A 19,557-nucleotide genomic window follows, 5' to 3' on the forward strand; every position below is an offset into this window, starting at 1 on the left:
ATCCAGCAAGCAGCTAGACCACAGACGACCAAGGAGTTAGGAAATTGCAGTTTTCATGCTGATTCTATCTTTAACATTTAGAGGTAGCTGGGGGCAAAGAAGTTGCTTTATCTTCCTTGGAGATGGGGGAAAAATAATGTATATGACTTGGCGTTAAAATGGGGCCCTGTGTGAGTCAGCTTTCTATTACTATAACAAATACCTGAGATAAATCAATTTTTTATAAAGAGAAAAGGTTTATTTTGGCTCACAGTTTGAAGGTTCCACTCCATGACCAATTGGCCTCATTGCTTTGGGTCTGCAATGGCCATTGTGGTGGGAATAACATTGTGGTGGCAGAGCAAAGCCGTTCACCTAATGCCTGAGAATCAAAGAGGAAGAGAAAGAAACGAGGGTCCCACAATTCCCTTCAAGGTCAAGTGCCCAATGGACTTGAAAACCTTCCACTAGGACCCACTTCTTAAAGGTTCTATACCTCCCAAGAGAACTGAGGGCCGGGACCAAGCCTTCAATACACAGGCCTTTGGGGAAGACTTATTCAAACCCCAGCAGTAACCTACAAGGTTTTTTGGTAAGGTGGTGAGACGTCTGTAAGTGTCCAGGAACAAAGCTGAGGCAAAATAATAGCAATAATAACATAAATAAAAAATACTGTGCATAATGGGAAGTGAAAAACAATGACATCAATTGTACAGGTGACCAATAGCTTTGAGGTGCTCCCTCACCTCATATTCTGCTGTGAGCCCCTTCACTTAGAATAAGCCCACAGAATGGCCTGCTGGAGCAAGAGATCTAGCTTTGCATCTCATCTACAACTACCACAACTTCCCAAATTACCCCTCCAAAATAGATGCTGAGGGAGATAGGAGAGGAGTAGTGAGCATATATTTTTGGTATCCCATCCATCTTGGAAGAAAGAGATTCAAACCCAATAGAATATACAAGGTTGAAGTACATCTGATGATAATAAGAAAGATGCATTGACCTATAAAAAGTCATTTAATGTATATTCCAGATGGCCAATACAAGCTGGTTAGGTAATTAGCCCTTGAAGAGTTCTTTTATAGTCATATAAAAATGTTTTGTCTTGTTAAAAAAAAAGAAGTCTAGTCTAACAAAAACATATCCACCAACGGGCTTGCACTGTTTTCCATTTGCAGGTTTGCAAAGTATTAAAATACATACATATGCATCTCTGAACTGTCCGTTAGCTAATCAGTTTTGGCAACACGCTGCACAGAGGTATACCACCACTGGTTTCTGACATTAAGTTAGCTTTAAGCTTACTGGCAATTCCAACAACTGGAGGCAGCTTGGAACCCAGTCCCTGGAAAGCATTTGTAGGATTAACTACTCGTTTCCCTGACACCTTTTCAATGGTGAGAGGTCTGGGCACAGACTTGCTAATCCAAGGGTGTCTTAATGCTTGAGCTGGGGTCAGGCGGGCAGAGGGGTCCCAATGAAGACATCTTTTCAGGAATTCTATAAACAAGTAGTCATCACACCCTTTCAGTGCTGTCCCCCAGTCTCTGCTGCCTGGGGGACCCCGCTTTTTACCCCTACGTGAGCGACCCCCCACAAGTACAACCCTCCCATCTGCCTGAGTAGTCACAGAGCAGTAGCGAGGTAGGCCCTTAGAGTTAATAAAGTACTTGGCACGTTTGGATTGCTCTAAAAGTTTTGGTGGTGGCATTCCTAGAAGCTCCATCATGCAAGCCAACTGATCTCCTTCATCCTCTCCAGGGAACAGAGGCTGTCCTGTTAAAAGTTCTGCAAGGATGCAGCCAAAACTCCATATGTCAATAGGCGTGCTATAGCGGCACCCTAAGATGATCTCTGGAGCTCTGTAGAAACGAGACTGGATATATGTGTAAAGTTTCTGGTACTCAAAACAACTGGACCCAAAGTCAATGACTTTAGTTGCACTGCGCCCGTGGTGTTTCAGAAGAATGTTTTCTGGTTTCAGGTCGCAGTGAATGATCTTATTTTTGTGAAGAGCATCCAAGGATTGCAAGATAGATTGGGCAAATTTGCGTACCAACTGGACACTAAAGCCTTGAAATTTATTTTTTTTAATTAGCTCATAAAGGTCTATGCTCAGCAATTCAAAGGCCATGCAAACATGGTTCCGGAACGTGAAACTTTCCAACATGTGGATAACATTCATGCTACCAGTTTTATCCTGTTTTTTAAGATGCTCTAAAATCCGGATCTCCTCAGCTGCTTGACGATGAAAGCGCTTTTCATTGCGCACCATTTTCAGGGCCACATACTGTCGAAGTTTGTGATCATAGACCCGAGCTACTTGCCCAAAACTCCCCTTGCCAATAATTTTCAGCACCTCATACCGATAAGCTAGATGGTCTCGAGGGACATGAATATAGGCCCCATCAGCATCATCATATCCCCCATTATTGGGACCACCAACAACTCCATGTCTTTTCTTGGCATTTGGACCAACAAAATAAATTTCTGGGTAATTGATGATTTCCAGCTTCTCATAAGCAGTGAGGTGATGTTTGTACTGCTTCAGCGCTTGCTCAGGGGTCAGAGGTACCACTTTGGGTGCTTTGGATGAACTGCTGGATTTAATTATATTTAAGCTATCTGAACTTTTCCCTTGAGAAACAATTGGAGAGCATTTTTCAGAGTCGGTGATGCCATCTGACTGAAGAGTACCAGATTTGCTGCTACCAAACTCTTGAAACAGCTGTTCTACTTTTATCTCACCTCCATTCATAAAGTGCTGAGAATGCTCTCCTGTTAAATGCTCAGTAGTGATCTGTAAAGGAGAAAATGAATACAATGTTACAGACACTAGTAAGAGGAAGGGATCTTCCCTCTGACCTAAGAACATCAAAATATGTCCAATTGTGTTAGTTTTAAGGTTAAAATGACACAGAAAGGATACAATGAGCAAAGCAAGGGTCTCCTAATTAATCCTGACTCCCTGAAGATTAAGTCCACCCTAACCCTTATATATGCCTTGCTTTGCTCAAGACAGGATGATTGTCTTCCCAACCCTTGGCATGCTAGGTTCTTTCTCATAGGTCTGTCTTATCCTGAGAATCTTTTCACCCCTCCCCACATTCACTCTCATCCTCTACTCCTTCAGACTCAATTTAAGTGCACTCTTTCACTTAGAACTACTTCAAGCCCATAATAATTAACTTCATGATTTAACTGCAGCCTATACCACATGATTCACCCTTGATTATATATATACTGTTTAACATTATGTACTAATTATTTCAAGTATCTTTATGGTTCTGACCTAGCCTCCTCATCAACCCCCAGGTCCTCAAATACATTACTGCAGCCTTCTAACAGCACATGAAGTCATGGAAATTCTAACTCTTGAAACCATCTGGGCCAACTTTCAATATAGCTGATAAATAACCAAGAATCCGAGGCCCCTGAAGAGCTTTTTCCAAGTGCCTCTGAGATAAAGGAGTACTACTCTTTTACCTCAATTTGCTTACACTTTTCTTGGAAGGAACAATATCCCAGAGAAAAAAGTTCTACTTATTTCTCTGAATTAAAATAGGATTCTGTGAATTGAAACAAGATTCTTTGAAATATGACTAAGGAAAACAAAAGCAAAAGCAAAAATAGCCAAACACCTAAAAATAATTAATAGTTAGATAAAAAGGGTAACTGTGAGCTGATGAATATGCTAACTGGCTTGAGTGCATAACCATTTCTTATCCTAGTTGGATGTGGAAGCTCATGCCTGTAATCCCAGAGACTCCAGAGGCTGAGGCAGGAAAATCTCAAATTCAAGGTCAGCCTCAGGAACTTAGCAAAGCCCAAACAACTTAAGAGGACTCTGTCTCAAACTAAAAAATAAAAGAGAAAGGGTTGGGGATATGGCTTAGTGGTTAAGCACCCATGGGTTTAATCCCCAACATCCAATAAACAACAACAACAACAAAAATCATGATGTATACCTTAAATATAAATATTTAAGGGAAAAAACAAAATTGTTCAGATACATTAATGAGCTAGGAATAAAGAAAAAAATCTATTGTTTAAAAAAAAAAAAAGTGTGCGATACTTAAAAGAACGTCTGTTTTTTCCAATGGACCCTAATCTGACTATTTCAGGGGACCTCTAGTATCAAAGACAAAAATTCCAGAGAAGCTCTAAACTTGTTAAAAATCTCCACAAATATAAGTTAAAAAGTAATCAAACATTTAAAAATTTTGAATTTTAACTTAACCTAAGTAAACCAAAAGTTATATATTACCAAAACTAAAAAAAGAAATGATACAGAAATGAAAACCCAAATAACAAAAAAGGATAAAAATTTTCAGTGTTGGCATACGTCAAATAGCCCCTGATCTAGTTATAAAAGCAGGACTTAGTCCCTTCCTGGTCCTTTAAAAATAATTTAATCAATCTCAATATTTATAGAGTACTTAAGAGTTACATGAACTATCATAAAATCTTAAAACAAAACTGAAGCAACCAGTTTGATTATGGCCACAATTTGGCATTTAGCTTTAAAGAGGCCAGACATGGGCACGCTGTGGTTTTTCTGATACTAAAATAGAAAAGAAAACAAATAGGCCTGTAGACAGAGTACCAATAACCTGCTAAGACAAATGCAATGCAACATCCTTTTTATCAGTAATTATGTCAAACAACTATTCCTGTTTGTAGGGATGAAAAAACAGAAGAGGTTCACAGCCACCCATCCAGTGTTCACTGGAACACTCCGAGTTTACAACTTAGCACCTATGCTAAAAAACAGATTTTTTTTTTCCTTACAGAACTACTATGTATTAGGGAATAAATTTGGCTGAATGAGGAAAGAATTATAATCATTTGGTTCAAGTTAGATTTACATAACAGAAAATGAACATCTGCACACCATCTTTGCCTGTTTTCCTTAAAATTTTTACTACCTAACTTTAATGTACCTAAATATTTACTGCTATAGCTTTTGGAACATATTCTAAAGAATGAAGTTAGAAGGCCCAGGTTTGGGTACTGGCGATAGTATTTAAAAGCTGTAGGTCTCTGGACAGGTTACTTGAACTGTTCTTCATCTTTTTTTTTTTTTTTTTATCTATATAACATGAATAATAATACCTAATTGCAGGATGTTGTGTGGATCAAACTATAATCAATAATACATGTGAAAGACCCTCACAAACTGGAAAGCATGTTCAAAATACTAGTTATGATTAGGCAAAATTTTCAATATAATAAGATTTAAATTCCTACACTCTCCCTTATTCCCTAATGCTTTCTCTGTGGTGGCTTCCTCAATCTCAGTCTCCCTCCACTAAGCATCTAAATACAGCTTCTGCCCAATGTGGGCCCACTCAACAGGCCTCCTCACGAAACATCTCACCCACTTTCTCCCTGGCACAAAGCCTGCTTTCAACTTGCTGTACAATTTAACGTGCTACCTCTCCAGTGATATTTGAACTTTAACAGAAAACAATGCCTTAACCCAAAAGAATGCCTAAGAACTGCAGTCACCAATGACAAGCTGGTAGGAAAGGTATCTGTGGTCCAGGGTCCATCCCTGGAAATTTCACCTACTCTGCCTACATAAATTTCTTAAGGCATATGATTTGCCCAGACTGAGTCAGGAGGATACACACAATTTGAACAGACCAATATCAATGGATGAAATTGAAGAAGCCATCAAAAGACTACCAACCAAGAAAAGCCCAGGACCGGATGGGTATACAGAGGAGTTTTACAAAACCTTTAAAGAAGAATTAAAACCAATACTTTTCAAGTTATTTCAGGAAATAGAAAAAGAGGGAGCTCTGCCAAATTCATTCTATGAGGCCAACATCACCCTGATTCCGAAACCAGACAAAGACACCTCAAAGAAAGAAAACTACAGACCAATATCTCTAATGAACCTAGATGCAAAAATCCTCAATAAGATTCTGGCGAATCGAATACAAAAACACATCAAAAAAATTGTGCACCATGATCAAGTAGGATTCATCCCTGGGATGCAAGGATGGTTCAATATACGGAAATCAATAAATGTTATTCACCACATCAATAGACTTAAAGATAAGAACCATATGATCATCTTGATAGATGCAGAGAAAGCATTCGACAAAGTACAGCATCCCTTTATGTTCAAAACATTAGAAAAACTAGGAATAACAGGAACTTACCTTGACATTGTAAAAGCTATCTATGCTAAGCCTCAGGCTAGCATCATTCTGAATGGACAAAAGTTAAAGGCATTCCCTCTAAAATCTGGAACAAGACAGGGATGCCCTCTATCACCACTTCTATTCAATATAGTTCTCAAAACACTGGCCAGAGCAATTAGACAGACGAAAGAAATTAAAGGCATAAAAATAGGAAAAGAAGAACTTAAATTATCACTATTTGCAGATGACATGATTCTATACCTAGAAGACCCAAAAGGGTCTACAAAGAAACTACTAGAACTAATAAATGAATTCAGCAAAGTGGCAGGATATAAAATCAACACGCATAAATCAAAGGCATTTCTGTATATAAGCAACAAAACTTCTGAAACGGAAATGAGGAAAAACACTCCATTCACAATATCCTCAAAAAAATAAAATAAAATACTTGGGAATCAACCTAACAAAAGAGGTGAAAGATTTATACAATGAAAACTACAGAACCCTAAAGAGAGAAGTAGAAGAAGATCTTAGAAGATGGAAAAATATACCCTGTTCATGGATAGGCAGAACTAACATCATCAAAATGGCGACATTACCAAAAGTTCTCTATAGGTTTAATGCAATGCCAATCAAAATCCCAATGGCATTTCTTGTAGAAATAGATAAAGCAATCATGAAATTCATATGGAAAAATAAAAGACCCAGAATAGCAAAAGCAATTCTAAACAGGAAGTGTAAATCAGGCGGTATAGCGATACCAGATTTCAAACTATATTACAGAGCAATAGTGACAAAAACAGCTTGGTACTGGTACCAAAACAGGTGGGTGGACCAATGGTACAGAATAGAGGACACAGAAACCAACCCACAAAACTACAACTTTCTTTTATATTTGATAAAGGGGCTAAAAGCATGCAATGGAGGAAGGATAGCATCTTCAACAAATGGTGTTGGGAAAACTGGAAATCCATATGCAACAAAATGAAACTGAATCCCTTTCTCTCACCATGCACAAAAGTTAACTCAAAATGGATCAAGGAGCTTGATATCAAATCAGAGACTCTGTGTCTGATAGAAGAAAAAGTTGGCTACGATCTACATATTGTGGGGTCAGGCTCCAAATTCCTTAATAGGACACCCATAGCCCAAGAGTTAATAACAAGAATCAACAAATGGGACTTACTTAAACTAAAAAGTTTTTTCTCAGCAAGAGAAACAATAAGAGAGGTAAATAGGGAGCCTACATCCTGGGAACAAATTTTTACTCCTCACACTTCAGATAGAGCCCTAATATCCAGAGTATACAAAGAACTCAAAAAATTAGACAATAAGATAACAAATAACCCAATCAACAAATGGGCCAAGGACCTGAACAGACACTTCTCAGAGGAGGATATACAATCAATCAACAAGTACATGAAAAAATGCTCACCATCTCTAGCAGTCAGAGAAATGCAAATCAAAACCACCCTAAGATACCATCTCACTCCAGTAAGATTGGCAGCCACTATGAAGTCAAACAACAACAAGTGCTGGCGAGGATGTGGAGAAAAGGGTACACTTGTACATTGCTGGTGGGACTGCAAATTGGTGCGGCCAATTTGGAAAGCAGTTTGGAGATTCCTGGGAAAGATGGGAATGGAACCACCACTTGACCCTGCTATTGCCCTTCTCGGACTATTCCCTGAAGACCTTAAAAGAGCATGCTACAGGGATACTGCCACATCGATGTTCACAGCAGCACAATTCACAATAGCTAGACTGTGGAACCAACCCAGATGCCCTTCAATAGATGAATGGATAAAAAAAATGTGGCATCTATACACAATGGAGTACTATGCAGCAATAAAAAATGACAAAATCATAGAATTTGCAGGGAAATGGATGGCACTAGAGCAGATTATGCTTAGTGAAGCTAGCCAATCCCTAAAAAACAAATACCAAATGTCTTCTTTGATATAATGAGAGCAACTATGAACAGAGCAGGGAGGAAGAGCAGGAAGAAAAGATTAACATTAAACAGAGACATGAGATGGGAGGGAAAGGGAGAGAAAAGGGAAATTGCATGGAAATGAAGGGAGACCCTCATTGCTATACAAAATTACATATAAGAGGTTGTGAGGGGAATGGGAAAATAAACAAGGAGAGAAATGAATTACAGTAGATGGGGTAGAGAGAGAAGATGGGAGGGGAGGGGAGGGGGGATAGTAGGGGATAGGAAAGGTAGCAGAATACAACAATTACTAATAGGGCATTATGTAAAATTGTGGATGTGTAACCGACGTGATTCTGCAATCTGCATTTGGGGTAAAATTGGGGGTTCATAACCCACTTCAATCTAATGTATGAAATATGATATGTCAAGAGCTTTGTAATGTTGTGAACAACCAATAAAAAAAAAAAAAAAGACTGCCCTTGCCTTGAGCTGGCTCTGGAGGTCTTCATTTGTTTGTGATAAGAGAGGGTGTCTCAGGCACAGTACGTTAATAAGAATAGAAATCTAATAGAAATTTAACTACCATAGAACTATTACCATAAGATGAAGGATGTCATTGGGATTTCCTGACTCATGGTTTTACCTTAAAGGGAGACTCAATCTCTTTCTGCAAATAAGCCTTACTTTGCCCTCAGGAAGAATACAGAAGTATCCAAATTTCATGTAAGAACCCTTGGAATACCTAAAAATGGCTGCTGTATCCCTGACCCCACCATTCTTCTGCAAGTTCATCATCTCCTTCAACTATTCTCACCTTGCCCGCCATGTGTTGGGTTTCCTTAATACTCTGTTCACATTCTTTTTATGGGCTGTACTTTATGTCTCTCTTAAGGTGTGGCTTCCAGAATAGAACATACTACCCAGGGTGTAGTCCCCTACGAAGTATAGAGGTTTGCATTTCCAGCAAACCTGCAGAATTCCAGGAAGGAATTTTTCCACACAGGAGGAGTGGTTCTTTCCTTATCTTTCTCTCCTTTCCTGTAAATAATTCAAATACTGGCCTGAATTAATTATATATCAAGTCTTCTGTGCTATAAATAAAACCTTCCTTCCACTGTTCTCAGAGAATCTACAGTGTTCACATGTTAACATGTAATAATTATAAAAAAATCCGGTCTAAGGTTATAATCATAATAAGAAAATATTTTGATACCATGTAATTATTTCCAGAGATCCAGATTTACCATGTTTTCTTTCTTTCTCTCTCTCTCTCACTCACTCTCTCTCTCTTTCTTGCCCCCCTCCTTTTCTATCCTCCCACATTGGGAATTGAACCCACAGTTACTTTACCACTCACCCACACCTCCAGTGTCTGTTTTATGTTATTTTGAGACAGGGTCTTGCTAAATTACCTGGGCTTGCCTCAAACTTGTGATTTTTCCTGCCTCAGCCTCCTAAATCGCTGGGATTATAGATGTGTGCCACTAAGCCTGGCCATACTTTATTTCTTAACAATGCCTCATATACACTGTGAATTTCAATGTTTCAGATACAGTCTTCTACTGCATTATTTGAGTCTTAAAAATCTTGTTGATAATTCAGAGGAATAGTCTTCCCATCCAGATATAAAAAACCTATCCTTTACCTACCTCCTGACCCTATCTATATCCCTGCAACACAGAATTTAACCCAGTAACAACCTTTAGGTCAATGATTTAGTTTATAATGAATATGTAAGAGCATCTAGAATAAATGACAAAGCTAAAAGTCTTTGTGTAAAGAGCAATAGGAGCGCAGGATAAAGTCATAGCATAATGAACTATAAGTGTCACCAAGAGATCAAACTTTTTTTTTTTTTTAGTAAAATTTGTAAAGATTCTAATTTGCATTAGAATCTAAAAATCTATGCTTCCCAAAACTGTTACTCTGAACACCGGGCAATAAAAAAAATTCATTTTGATTTTGAAACATATAATTTAAGTGACCTACTGGAAGGTTATCAGCATGGATCAACCCTGAATTGATGTTAAACTGAAATCAGATGTTTACACACCAACTCAACTGTAATCAGCATCCAACAGTGATCTAGTACTGGCATCACAAAATCTAATGGTCAACCCAAGTAGACATAGTTCTTCTGGTTCTTGGAAGTTTTTAAAAAGAAAGAAAATGCAGAGAATGGAAATGAACCCTGCAGAGAATGCAAAGAAACCCTACTTTACTCCAGAAATGGGATGACCACCCTTCCAAATAATTTTAGCCCATGATTTGTAATATTATTAGCCTTGAAAGGGGTGGAAAGTGTTGATTTTAATAGCAAAAACCTGGAATGGAATAGGAATAATGCAAGTAATTTTTGCTACATAGTAACAATTTCAGACTAGGTATAGTGAGGCGCACCTGTAATCCCAGCAACTCAGGAAGCTGAGGCAGGAGGATCAAAGGCTCAAGGCTACCCTGGGCAACTTTGTGAGACCCTGTCTCAAAACAAAAATTGCTCTGGATATAGCTCAGTGGTACACTGCCTGCTTACCATGTATGAAGCCCTTGGTTCAATCTCTGATGGGGGCGGGGGACATAACACAACATTTTTTTTCAGGTCTTAAACACAGAAACATGAAGGAGAAATGTTACAAATTAAATTCAAGTATTCAATATGTTCATTAGGTGGCATGTGCAATTTAAGTCACAGGATAGTTTCTCCTTGTCTTGAAACTTGTTCAAACCCTGCTCTGCCTACTGGTCTGTGTATGCTGAGGAAAAATGAATAAACTTTATCATTATCTTCTGTAAAACAGCATCAAAAGCTAATGTCTGCAGTTCCTAAAATGATTAAATTCATCAAAAAACAAGTTGTATTGTTCAAGTTTAATTTATGAGTTATAAAATGGTTCTTTTTAGCATACTAATAAGCTAGGACTGCATTTCTATCTTGCAGGAAGAATTCTGCAGATCCACAAATTCTGAGATAATTTCTTTTGCTTGTTTTTGTTAAAAGGAGCCTTTGTGATACTCTATATTATCCTCTACTAAAATAAATGTCACCTAAATAAAATCTTTTTCCCAGTGTCATATATTTATCTGAGTAGGAACTCAAAGAGGTGGGCTCCAAATCAAAATGAATTTGAAAATCTAAACCTGGACCACAGAAATTGTTTTTCCAAAGCCAGAAGAAATCAAAAGAAACAACAACAAAAGAGTCTGTGTTGCCAGTGATACATAACCACACCTTGAGTATTATTTAGCACTTTATCTTTTCCAAGACAATTAGAACACAAAGAATTACGTCCTTTACTTACATGCAGTCTTCTGGGTGGAGGCGGCTCAGAAGGATTGCAGAGTACATTAGAACAGGGTGGGCACTTGGTTTCATCTATCATCATGAAGGTATCATAGACACCATCCCCCAATCTAGTTAAAAGGATTATAGATAAGATCTGTTAGTAAAGAAGAATATAAATCACATTTCTAAAACATTGTGTGTGTGTCTTAACTGCTTTATACCTGCTACAAAGAACAGTTAATAGAAATAAGTGTCTACACTGCATTTTGGCATTGAATATAAAAAACTAGGGCATTTGACAAATGATCCCAAACTGTCTTTTCCTTTTGTTTTTTTTTTTTTAATAAAAAATAGCATTTCTAGATTTACATTTTAAAATGGTCAAAACTCAGATTACCTGTTGTGAGTATTGCTAAAAAAAAAAATAGGAACTATAAATTAACTTACTACTTGAAAATGAAGGCTAGTTTGTATAGGAATCCTAAAAACCAGAAAGAAAGTGTGACAGAGGTGATTGTTTTTTCAGCCTGAGACATGGATTCTAATCTCTTATCTCTGGCTGGGCTGTCTTTTCCTCTGAGCATGTTTACCACATGTGGATGGAAAGAACAGTTCATTTACACACTTTTGGATCTAATTGCAAGAAATAAAAGGCTTTTTAGAGCTGTCTTCTCTTTATTTGTTTACTTACATGCTTACAGCTACCCAACTAGTAGAAAAATACAGTGAATACTATAGCTGACAGTTAAAGGGGTGCTTCAAATTACAAGATGTACTGAATTTTGTCTCTGTTCCCACTTCATTTCCTGGTAAATGGGGGAGGCAAAATGCTCAATGATTTAGGATCATTTCTCTGTTCTTTAGCACTGTGGCTTCCCTACTGCAAGGGAACACAAAAGACAGAGAGGATCTATTTAATCCACAAGATGGCCCTGGAATAATGTATTTCATCTGCCACCAAGAACATGGATTTTCCAATTAAATACATCAGCATTTCACTGTATCATTTTATGTGATATAACCATGAATAATACAACAATGACCCTGTTGCAGGGGGAAATTTTTTTTAATGCCTTTAAAAATCCTGAAATATTTTAGTCACCCTTAAAAACTGTTTTATAAAATTAGTTCTAGATGTGATTACTGTATTAAAAAAATACAAAGGGTAAAAAGAAAAGTACAAATGTTTTTGAAATGTTCTTTTAAAAAATGGTCATTCTTAATTATTTCTAATTTTTAACAGAGAAATGCTTCACGGACAGAAACCAAATAGTCTGAATGGGACCGACCTTTTGCCATAGCAAGATAAGACAAACAGGGAAAAGCATCCACAATTACTGAGAAAAAGACGCTAAACACTTGGAAGATTTCCTACTAACAGCAAATTAACCACAAGAAGGCTCCATGCAAATACGGCGGAGGGCGTTTGAGGGTGGGGGTGGGGGTGGGTGGCTTCTCTCCACTTAGGCGTAAAATACAATGCAAGGTGGAGAATCTTAAAATAGGATCCGGCGAGAGCCTTGCTGCACAGTCCGTTACCTTCAAATACCAAGCTAGACCGCACCCCTCATAGCAAAACCCCAAGAGTTCAGCCCTGGGTTATCTGCTCTGAGCAACAGGGCTCTTTCAAAGGTATAGCTCCCAGATTACCCAGGTTTGCTTTAAAAAAAAAAAAAAAAAAGAAAGAAAGAAAGAAAGAAAGAAGGGAGGGAGGGAGGGAGGGAGGAAGGAAGGAAGGAAGGAAAGAAAAGAAAAGCCACGAAAAGTCCCAGGTTTCTGGAGTCCCTTGACATATCACCGATCTAGGATTTCAGAGACAACCCAGGGGTCGTAATTCTTCCTCTAACTCCGCTCCAGCCCCCTCCCCCACCCACGGTGGGCTGGGGATGGGAGGGGGGACGCTGATGGAAAAGAAGGGAGGGGGCCCGTCCAGGGAGGGAATCAGACCCCTTCCCTCATCCCTCCTGCTGGGGGCTCGCTAGACCACCAGTCCAGACCCTCCCCGACCCCCGGCCTCGCCTACCAGCGCCAAGCGCTCACTCTGGCACCCCTAGCCCGTTACCCCGCGGCGCCGTTACCTTCGCTGCTGGGGAGGGAGCCCGGCCCCGGGCGGACCCGCATCCTTCCGGCCGGGCCCGCGAGCAGTGCCTCCCATCTTGAGCTCAGGACCCCCCGCGGGGGGAGGGGCGGCGGTTGGCGGACTCGGCGGGCCGCGTCCACCTGCGCTGTGAAGGCTGCCTCCCGGGCGCGACGCTTCCCCGGGGATTCTCTGCCAGACACTGCAGCTCCGCGCGCCTTCCCTCGCGACTAGCCAGGACCGGGAGGAGGGAGACGGAGCGCCAGGGCGGGAGGGGGGGGAGCGGCATGGTCGCCTAGCAACCGAGGCACGCCCCGGGAAACGCCTCTGCGCAACTACGCTCTGACGCACGGGGGCGGGGCGCTTCTCCGTGTCCGTGGCGCTGTCGCTGGTGATTAAAGGCGAGAAGCACGCGTCCTGAGCTGCCAGCTTGGACTGCTGCGCGCAAGGTTGGGGCACGCGGCAGGGGGGTGGAAGAAAGGCCCGGGCAGAAGATTTGTGAAACCCTGTGTATCTGTTCCAAAGTGCAGCCAGCCTTCACAGTCTACAATTAAGTAGCACTTTGCAATCTGGAGTGCTAAAACCTCCTGCATGAATATATATGAATTCTAAATGTATATATGTATTGTTTAGACTTCCCAACTGCTGGAGTGGCCGTCCGGAGGGAGATGGTGACATAAAAAGGCAGTAATAAAGCCGGGCGTCGTGGCGCACGCCTGTAATCCCAGCGGCTTGGGAAGCTGAGGCTGTAGGATCTAAATTCAAAGCCAGTTTCAGCAATTTAGCGAGGCCCTAAGTCACTCAGGGAGACCCTGTCTCTAAATAAAATACAAAATATGGCTGGGGATGTGGCTCAGTGGTCGAGTGCCCCTCAATCCCTGGTTCTCCCCCCCCCCAAAAAAAAGGCAATAATAATGAAGACCATTTACGTACAGTACTAGCATTTATGAAAATTATTTAATCTCAGTAACCATGCCAAATGATATCGCTGTTTTAAAGTTATAACTGGGATCGAGAATTGAAGCTGGGGTTTGTCTAACTTCCCTGCATCAGCATGCCACAGATAGTAGAGCTCAAAGAACCATTTTTACCAGTGAGGAAACTTGAGACCAGAGACTCCGTGCTTCCTCATCCAGTGGTGAACCCTGAATTAAAGTTTCAAAAGCCCAGCCTTCCTCCTCCTGCACCAGACTTCTTGAAAGACTCTTCCTTTTCTTTAGTATGTTTGGAGAAGTTTTTTTTCCCTTGCCCCTTTCTGAAAACTTCACACTCCTTAATAATGCTGATGTTAAGCGCACTTCGACAGTTGGAATGAAAGTGAGAGCGAAGGAGGTTAAACCACAGAACTGTGTTTTCTTGAGCGTGAAGCCCAGTCAGATTTTCTAAACCTGAAAAGGCACAAGGCCCTGTGACTCGCCGGAAGAAATCCAGACGTTCTCAAAATGCCGAACGCGGACGCCACCTGGTGGTACTGTAAGACACATTGTTTTAAGTTAGCCCAGCACAGTCTTGTAACGCTTGAAGTTTTCATCCAGTCTCCTTTGATTGTCACTAAAAGATATACATGTCATTAAAAGATATCCCTGTTCTCATGTCTCCCAATGAAAATGCCCCTACAGATCCAAAGTCTCTTCTAAGTTAAATGTATTTGGGGCATTGTATTTTTTTCTGATCAATGTTGCTTTAGCCTATGATATAAACATAAATAAAAATATTTTCTTCCATGATACTCTTTTGAAATTCTCTAATTTTATAAATTAAATTTCTTTTCCCCTCCTCCCCCCACTTTTGCAACAAGAGCAATCTTGCTTTCATAAGGGTTTGACTTTGGGCTCTCTGAAGCTTTTATTCAAAGAAGAGATCCATGGCAACAAAAAATTTGGACTAGATTGTTCTGGAAGTCCCCTCCATCTCCAAGACTGAAAATTTCTATTAAATAATTCCTGCTATGGATACCTCAGACCACTTCCCTACTCTAAAGAGTTGAAAGGGACTTGCCTCCACAAGTTTTCTTACCTCATTCTGAATCAGTGTTCTTGAGAGGGTAGCAGCTCCACACTGTGTTTAACATGAATCTTCCGGAGCCAAGCTGAAGCGTTTTTGCTTCCCTCGGGCTCCTAAGGTGGGAAAGACAGAGGTCTCCTTTGTCTTTAGCCTATGGTTCCCATGGTCAAGGGAGGGAGGGCTCCTTGAGGGTACCGGAACTTCATGAATTTCTGCCCTTAGTGACCCAAGTACTTTCCAATGTTTCTTTAAAGGGCCCCTGTTTCATAACAGCATGGCTGAGTTCAAATCTAATAAGAAACTAGCAGGAGCCTCCACACCCCTGCTGAGTTGCTATCCTGTGTACTCCAACCCTTGAGCAGCTTCTGCATAATGCATGTCCTTTCTTTCCCCCCAAAGCTCCTTTCCAGTGACATTCAAAATCACCATTATCTTTCTCCATGCAGCTAAAGCCAGACTCACCTACCTTGGATTAGCCAAAAGTTATATAAGATGCCTGCCCATCTTCAAAGCCAATTCTAATACATCTAAAAAATGAAGAACCTGTAACAAACAAGAAAAAAAAAAAAAAAAGGAAACTCTCCCAGGATTTTCAAAAACCAATAGAAGGGGCTCAGAGTGTAGTTCAGTGGTAGAGCGCCTGCCTGGCGCTCAAGGCTGTGGGTTAGATTCCAAGCACCACCAAAACAACCAAATAAGAAAACCACAAAAAATAGAACATTAAGAATGTGGTCACAGCAGTTACAAATGAACAGATTAAGAAAATATCCTGGGGTTCACATTCCCCTGGAATTTTATGATGAAATAGCTGTTGGTATAAACTAGTTAAGTTTGAAATCTTTTCATTGCTATGAATTTCTTTATAGCAACATATGCCATAATGCATACTATGATATATGCATCACAAAATTGGAATGCATGTTTTTAAAAAAAACATTCAATGTGAACCTATGAAACTCACTTTTCTGGTACTCCTGCTTCTATGTACCAAGTTCTGTGTCTCTTAAGCCCTGATGGCTGTCCCAATTAACCCCAAATCCCAGAAACATTTTTCTTTCCCCCAAATTTCTGCCACCTCTTTTCACTTACTTTCTTTGAGTCAGCATAACCAGGCCATCTTCAGCCTCTGAGGTGTCATTTCTGAAATCATACAGCCTAACCAGGGCTCTTTCCAATCATCATTACCCTTTGCTGAATATTTATTATGTTCCAAACACCCTCTGAAATGCTTTAATAAATTTACTCACTTAAAACTTGCAGTAGTCCTGTGAGACAGGGCTTCTTACCTTAAGGAAAGAGTGTCAGAGATTAATAACTTGCCAAGTCACCCAGCTAGTAAATGGTGAACTGGAACTCAAACTCTGGTCTATTTGATTTCAATATCCACACCCTTGACTGCCTGTGTATTTCCTGAGCCTGGCAGGATACTCCAGACTAGACCCTAGACACTTTGAATTCTGTGACATACAACAGTTAAAAATGAAATATTTCTCTTAGGGTCAGGTAGCATGTGAAATCTTGACTTTGAAGTCTTTGTAATCTTGACTCAGTCCTGGGGCTGAGTCTCACTGCTGCCAGTTGTCCCTCTCCAGGACTTTCATAGGAAGCCCAGGTGTAACCACACAGCTTCCATCCCACTCACTCACCTCCTGTACTTTTCCACGCAGACATCCAGCTCCTGGGTTATGAGTCATCCATTGAGGCAGGTTTCTTATGGAATCTTCCCAGAGACCAGCAGGATCTGGAAGTCTCCACCAACAGGTTTCTGCCACAGGTGGTAAGGTATGTCTTTACCTCAGAAAGATCTTCCAGACCTATCCCAGGCAAGGAAATAGCTGTAACTTTCTGAGATGCGGAAGGTTTTACTTCTGAGAGCTCTGGAAAACTTCTTCCCAACCATCAGCATCTGAGGGCCCCACAGGCCTTACCTGGGATCATCCAGATCCAAACTTTTAGAGGTATGAGTTGAAGTGGGAGAGATAATGAAGAAAGAGGACTTTAAAGTCCTTTAAAGAGGGTTTAAAAATGTCTAGTCCTGGCAGCCCCAAGAAGGTACAAAGGACAGAAAGGCATCATAAAAAAAAAAAGTCGTCACACCGCTTGAGATAGCTCAGAGCTCTGGAGCATGTGAGGCAGTCATCTGGGAAGTAGGCACAGCTGTCTTCAGACTGGGTCCCTTGGTCCCAACTGGCCACCATTCCAGCCTAGAAGAACAGGCAACATAGCTGGGCTGGCCTGGGCTTAGAAGAACTCTGCCTTCTTCAAACCTTTCCCACATCTTTTGTTTTTGCAAGAACAAGCACTTCCTCTGCTCCCCTCTGTTTTTGGTACTAGGAGTTGCACCCAGGGGACTCTACCACCAAGCTACAGCCCAGTCCTTTTTACTTTATTTTGAGACAGGATCCTGATAAGTTGCCCGGGCTGGCCTTGAACTTTCAATTCTCTTGCCTCAGCCACAGGAGTAGCTGGGCTTAAAGGCCTGCACATTCATGTCCAAATCGCTGTTTCTCTTTTATATTGTGGGTTCATTGAGGCTTTCTGTTCATAAAAATCTACAGAATCACAGAATTCCTAGCAGGGATTTTATGATTAGAGCCCCTTCCTTTCCCATCTCCATCTGACTTTTCATTGGTCAAACATCTCTTTTAAGTTTTAAATGTTCACAGTGTAAACAAAGAAGCCAGTGCAGGATGAGCCCTCCAATGAGCAACAGGACTGCAGATGGCTATGGCATCCATCACAGAGACATGGATAAATTGGCCATTTCCGGATACAGAAATACTTGAGTATTTGTAGTCCACTGTTGCATAACAAATCACCCCTAAACTTAGTAGCTTAAAAACAAAAATTATAATTTCTGTGATGGTTAATTGTGGTTGCCTATGTGACTAGGTTGACAGATGCCTAGAAAACTTGTTGAGCTCCCTCTGGGTGTGTCTGTAAACGTGTTTCCAGAGACAATGGGCATGTGGATTGGTGAACTGAGGGGGCTTGACCTGCCCTGACTGTGGGTGGCTCTGTCCAATAAGCTAAGGGCCTCCAAGGGAAAAAAGAAGGGGGGGGGAAGGAAACTCAGTCACACACAGTCTCAACTCTTGTGAGCAGCATTTTTTGCTGTTGCCATTGCCAAAGGACATCAGACCGTAGATTCTTTAGCCTTTGAATATGGACTCACACCAAGGCTCCAGGGGCCTTTCAGAGACTCAGAATGGGACTGAGGATGCATCATGGGTCCGTTTTGTTCTAAGGTACCCAGCTTTTTGGACTGAGCAGCTGCCAGTTTCCCCAGCTCTCCAGCTTGTAGACAGCCATTGGTGGGACTATCCAGACTCTGATGGTGTAAGTCAGTCAATAAATTCCCTCATGTAATTATATCTACATTCTTTAGTTCTGTTTCACTAGAGAACACTGGCTCATACAACTTATTACCTCATGGTTTCTGTGAGTTAGGAATTCAACAGGACATAGGGGAAACTGCTTCCTGCTGGTGAGGGCCTCAGTTGGAAGACCTGAAGACCTGTGGCATGGGGTGACTTGGTGAGGGCTGGAGGCAGTGCTTCCAAGGTGGTTCAGTAGCGTGGCTGCCACATGACCTCCAAAATGAGTGACTTTAAGTCAGGTGAGAGCAAGTGCTGCTACTAGAGGGTTTATTTAGGTTTTTCCTTGGTAACAATAAATGCATGCTGGCTTTATGACAAACTGCTATCCTATTTTCCAAAGTGTATATAGTATCTTGCATCCCCACCAGCAAGGAATAAGAATTCCGGTTGCCTCATCTTTGTCAGAACTTAGTATTATGGGGTTTTGTTTTGGCTATTATAATAAATGTGTAGTGGTATCTCATGGTGTTTTAAATTTGCATTTCCCTAATGACTAAGGATGTTGAGAATCTTTTCATGTGCCTATTGTCCATTCATATAATTTTCTTGGTGATGGGCCTATTCAAATATTTTGTTCAATTTATATTGGGTTATTAATTTCCTTAATATTTAGTTTTGATAGGCCCAAATCTTTATCATGTCAGATTAGGTCCTGATTTCCTTAACAAGACTCCTAAAGTGCAAGAAATAAAATAAAGAATTAATGAATGGGATGGATTTAAACTAAAAAGCTTCTT

The 19,557-nt window shown here is 40.6% G+C and overlaps 1 protein-coding gene across 1 annotated transcript; it reads right to left on the bottom strand.

Moving 5' to 3' along the window:
* Nucleotides 1-216: 216 nt before the first annotated feature.
* Nucleotides 217-13,686, bottom strand: DYRK3 (dual specificity tyrosine phosphorylation regulated kinase 3). Its single transcript, XM_081297005.1, has 3 exons — nucleotides 13,438-13,686; nucleotides 11,376-11,487; nucleotides 217-2,782 (listed from the first exon to the last, which is right to left on the bottom strand). Exons 1-3 carry the CDS (start codon nucleotides 13,512-13,514, stop codon nucleotides 1,208-1,210), a joined length of 1,764 nt encoding a protein of 587 aa, XP_081153131.1. The 5' UTR covers nucleotides 13,515-13,686; the 3' UTR covers nucleotides 217-1,207.
* Between the last annotated feature and the right edge of the window lie 5,871 nt (nucleotides 13,687-19,557).

Source organism: Spermophilus citellus (assembly GCF_964194105.1).
Source record: "Spermophilus citellus genome assembly, chromosome: 6".
Classification (NCBI taxonomy): domain Eukaryota; kingdom Metazoa; phylum Chordata; class Mammalia; order Rodentia; family Sciuridae; genus Spermophilus; species Spermophilus citellus.

Coding starts and splice junctions, on each gene's coding strand:
- DYRK3 (XM_081297005.1), bottom strand. CDS start 13,514: ATGGGAGGCACTGCTCGCGGGCCCGGCCGGAAGGATGCGGGTCCGCCC. Junction 11,488..13,437: donor CTCCCTCCCCAGCAGCGAAG/GTAACGGCGCCG, acceptor CCTTTTAACTAG/ATTGGGGGATGGTGTCTATG. Junction 2,783..11,375: donor CTCCACCCAGAAGACTGCAT/GTAAGTAAAGGA, acceptor TCTCCTTTACAG/ATCACTACTGAGCATTTAAC.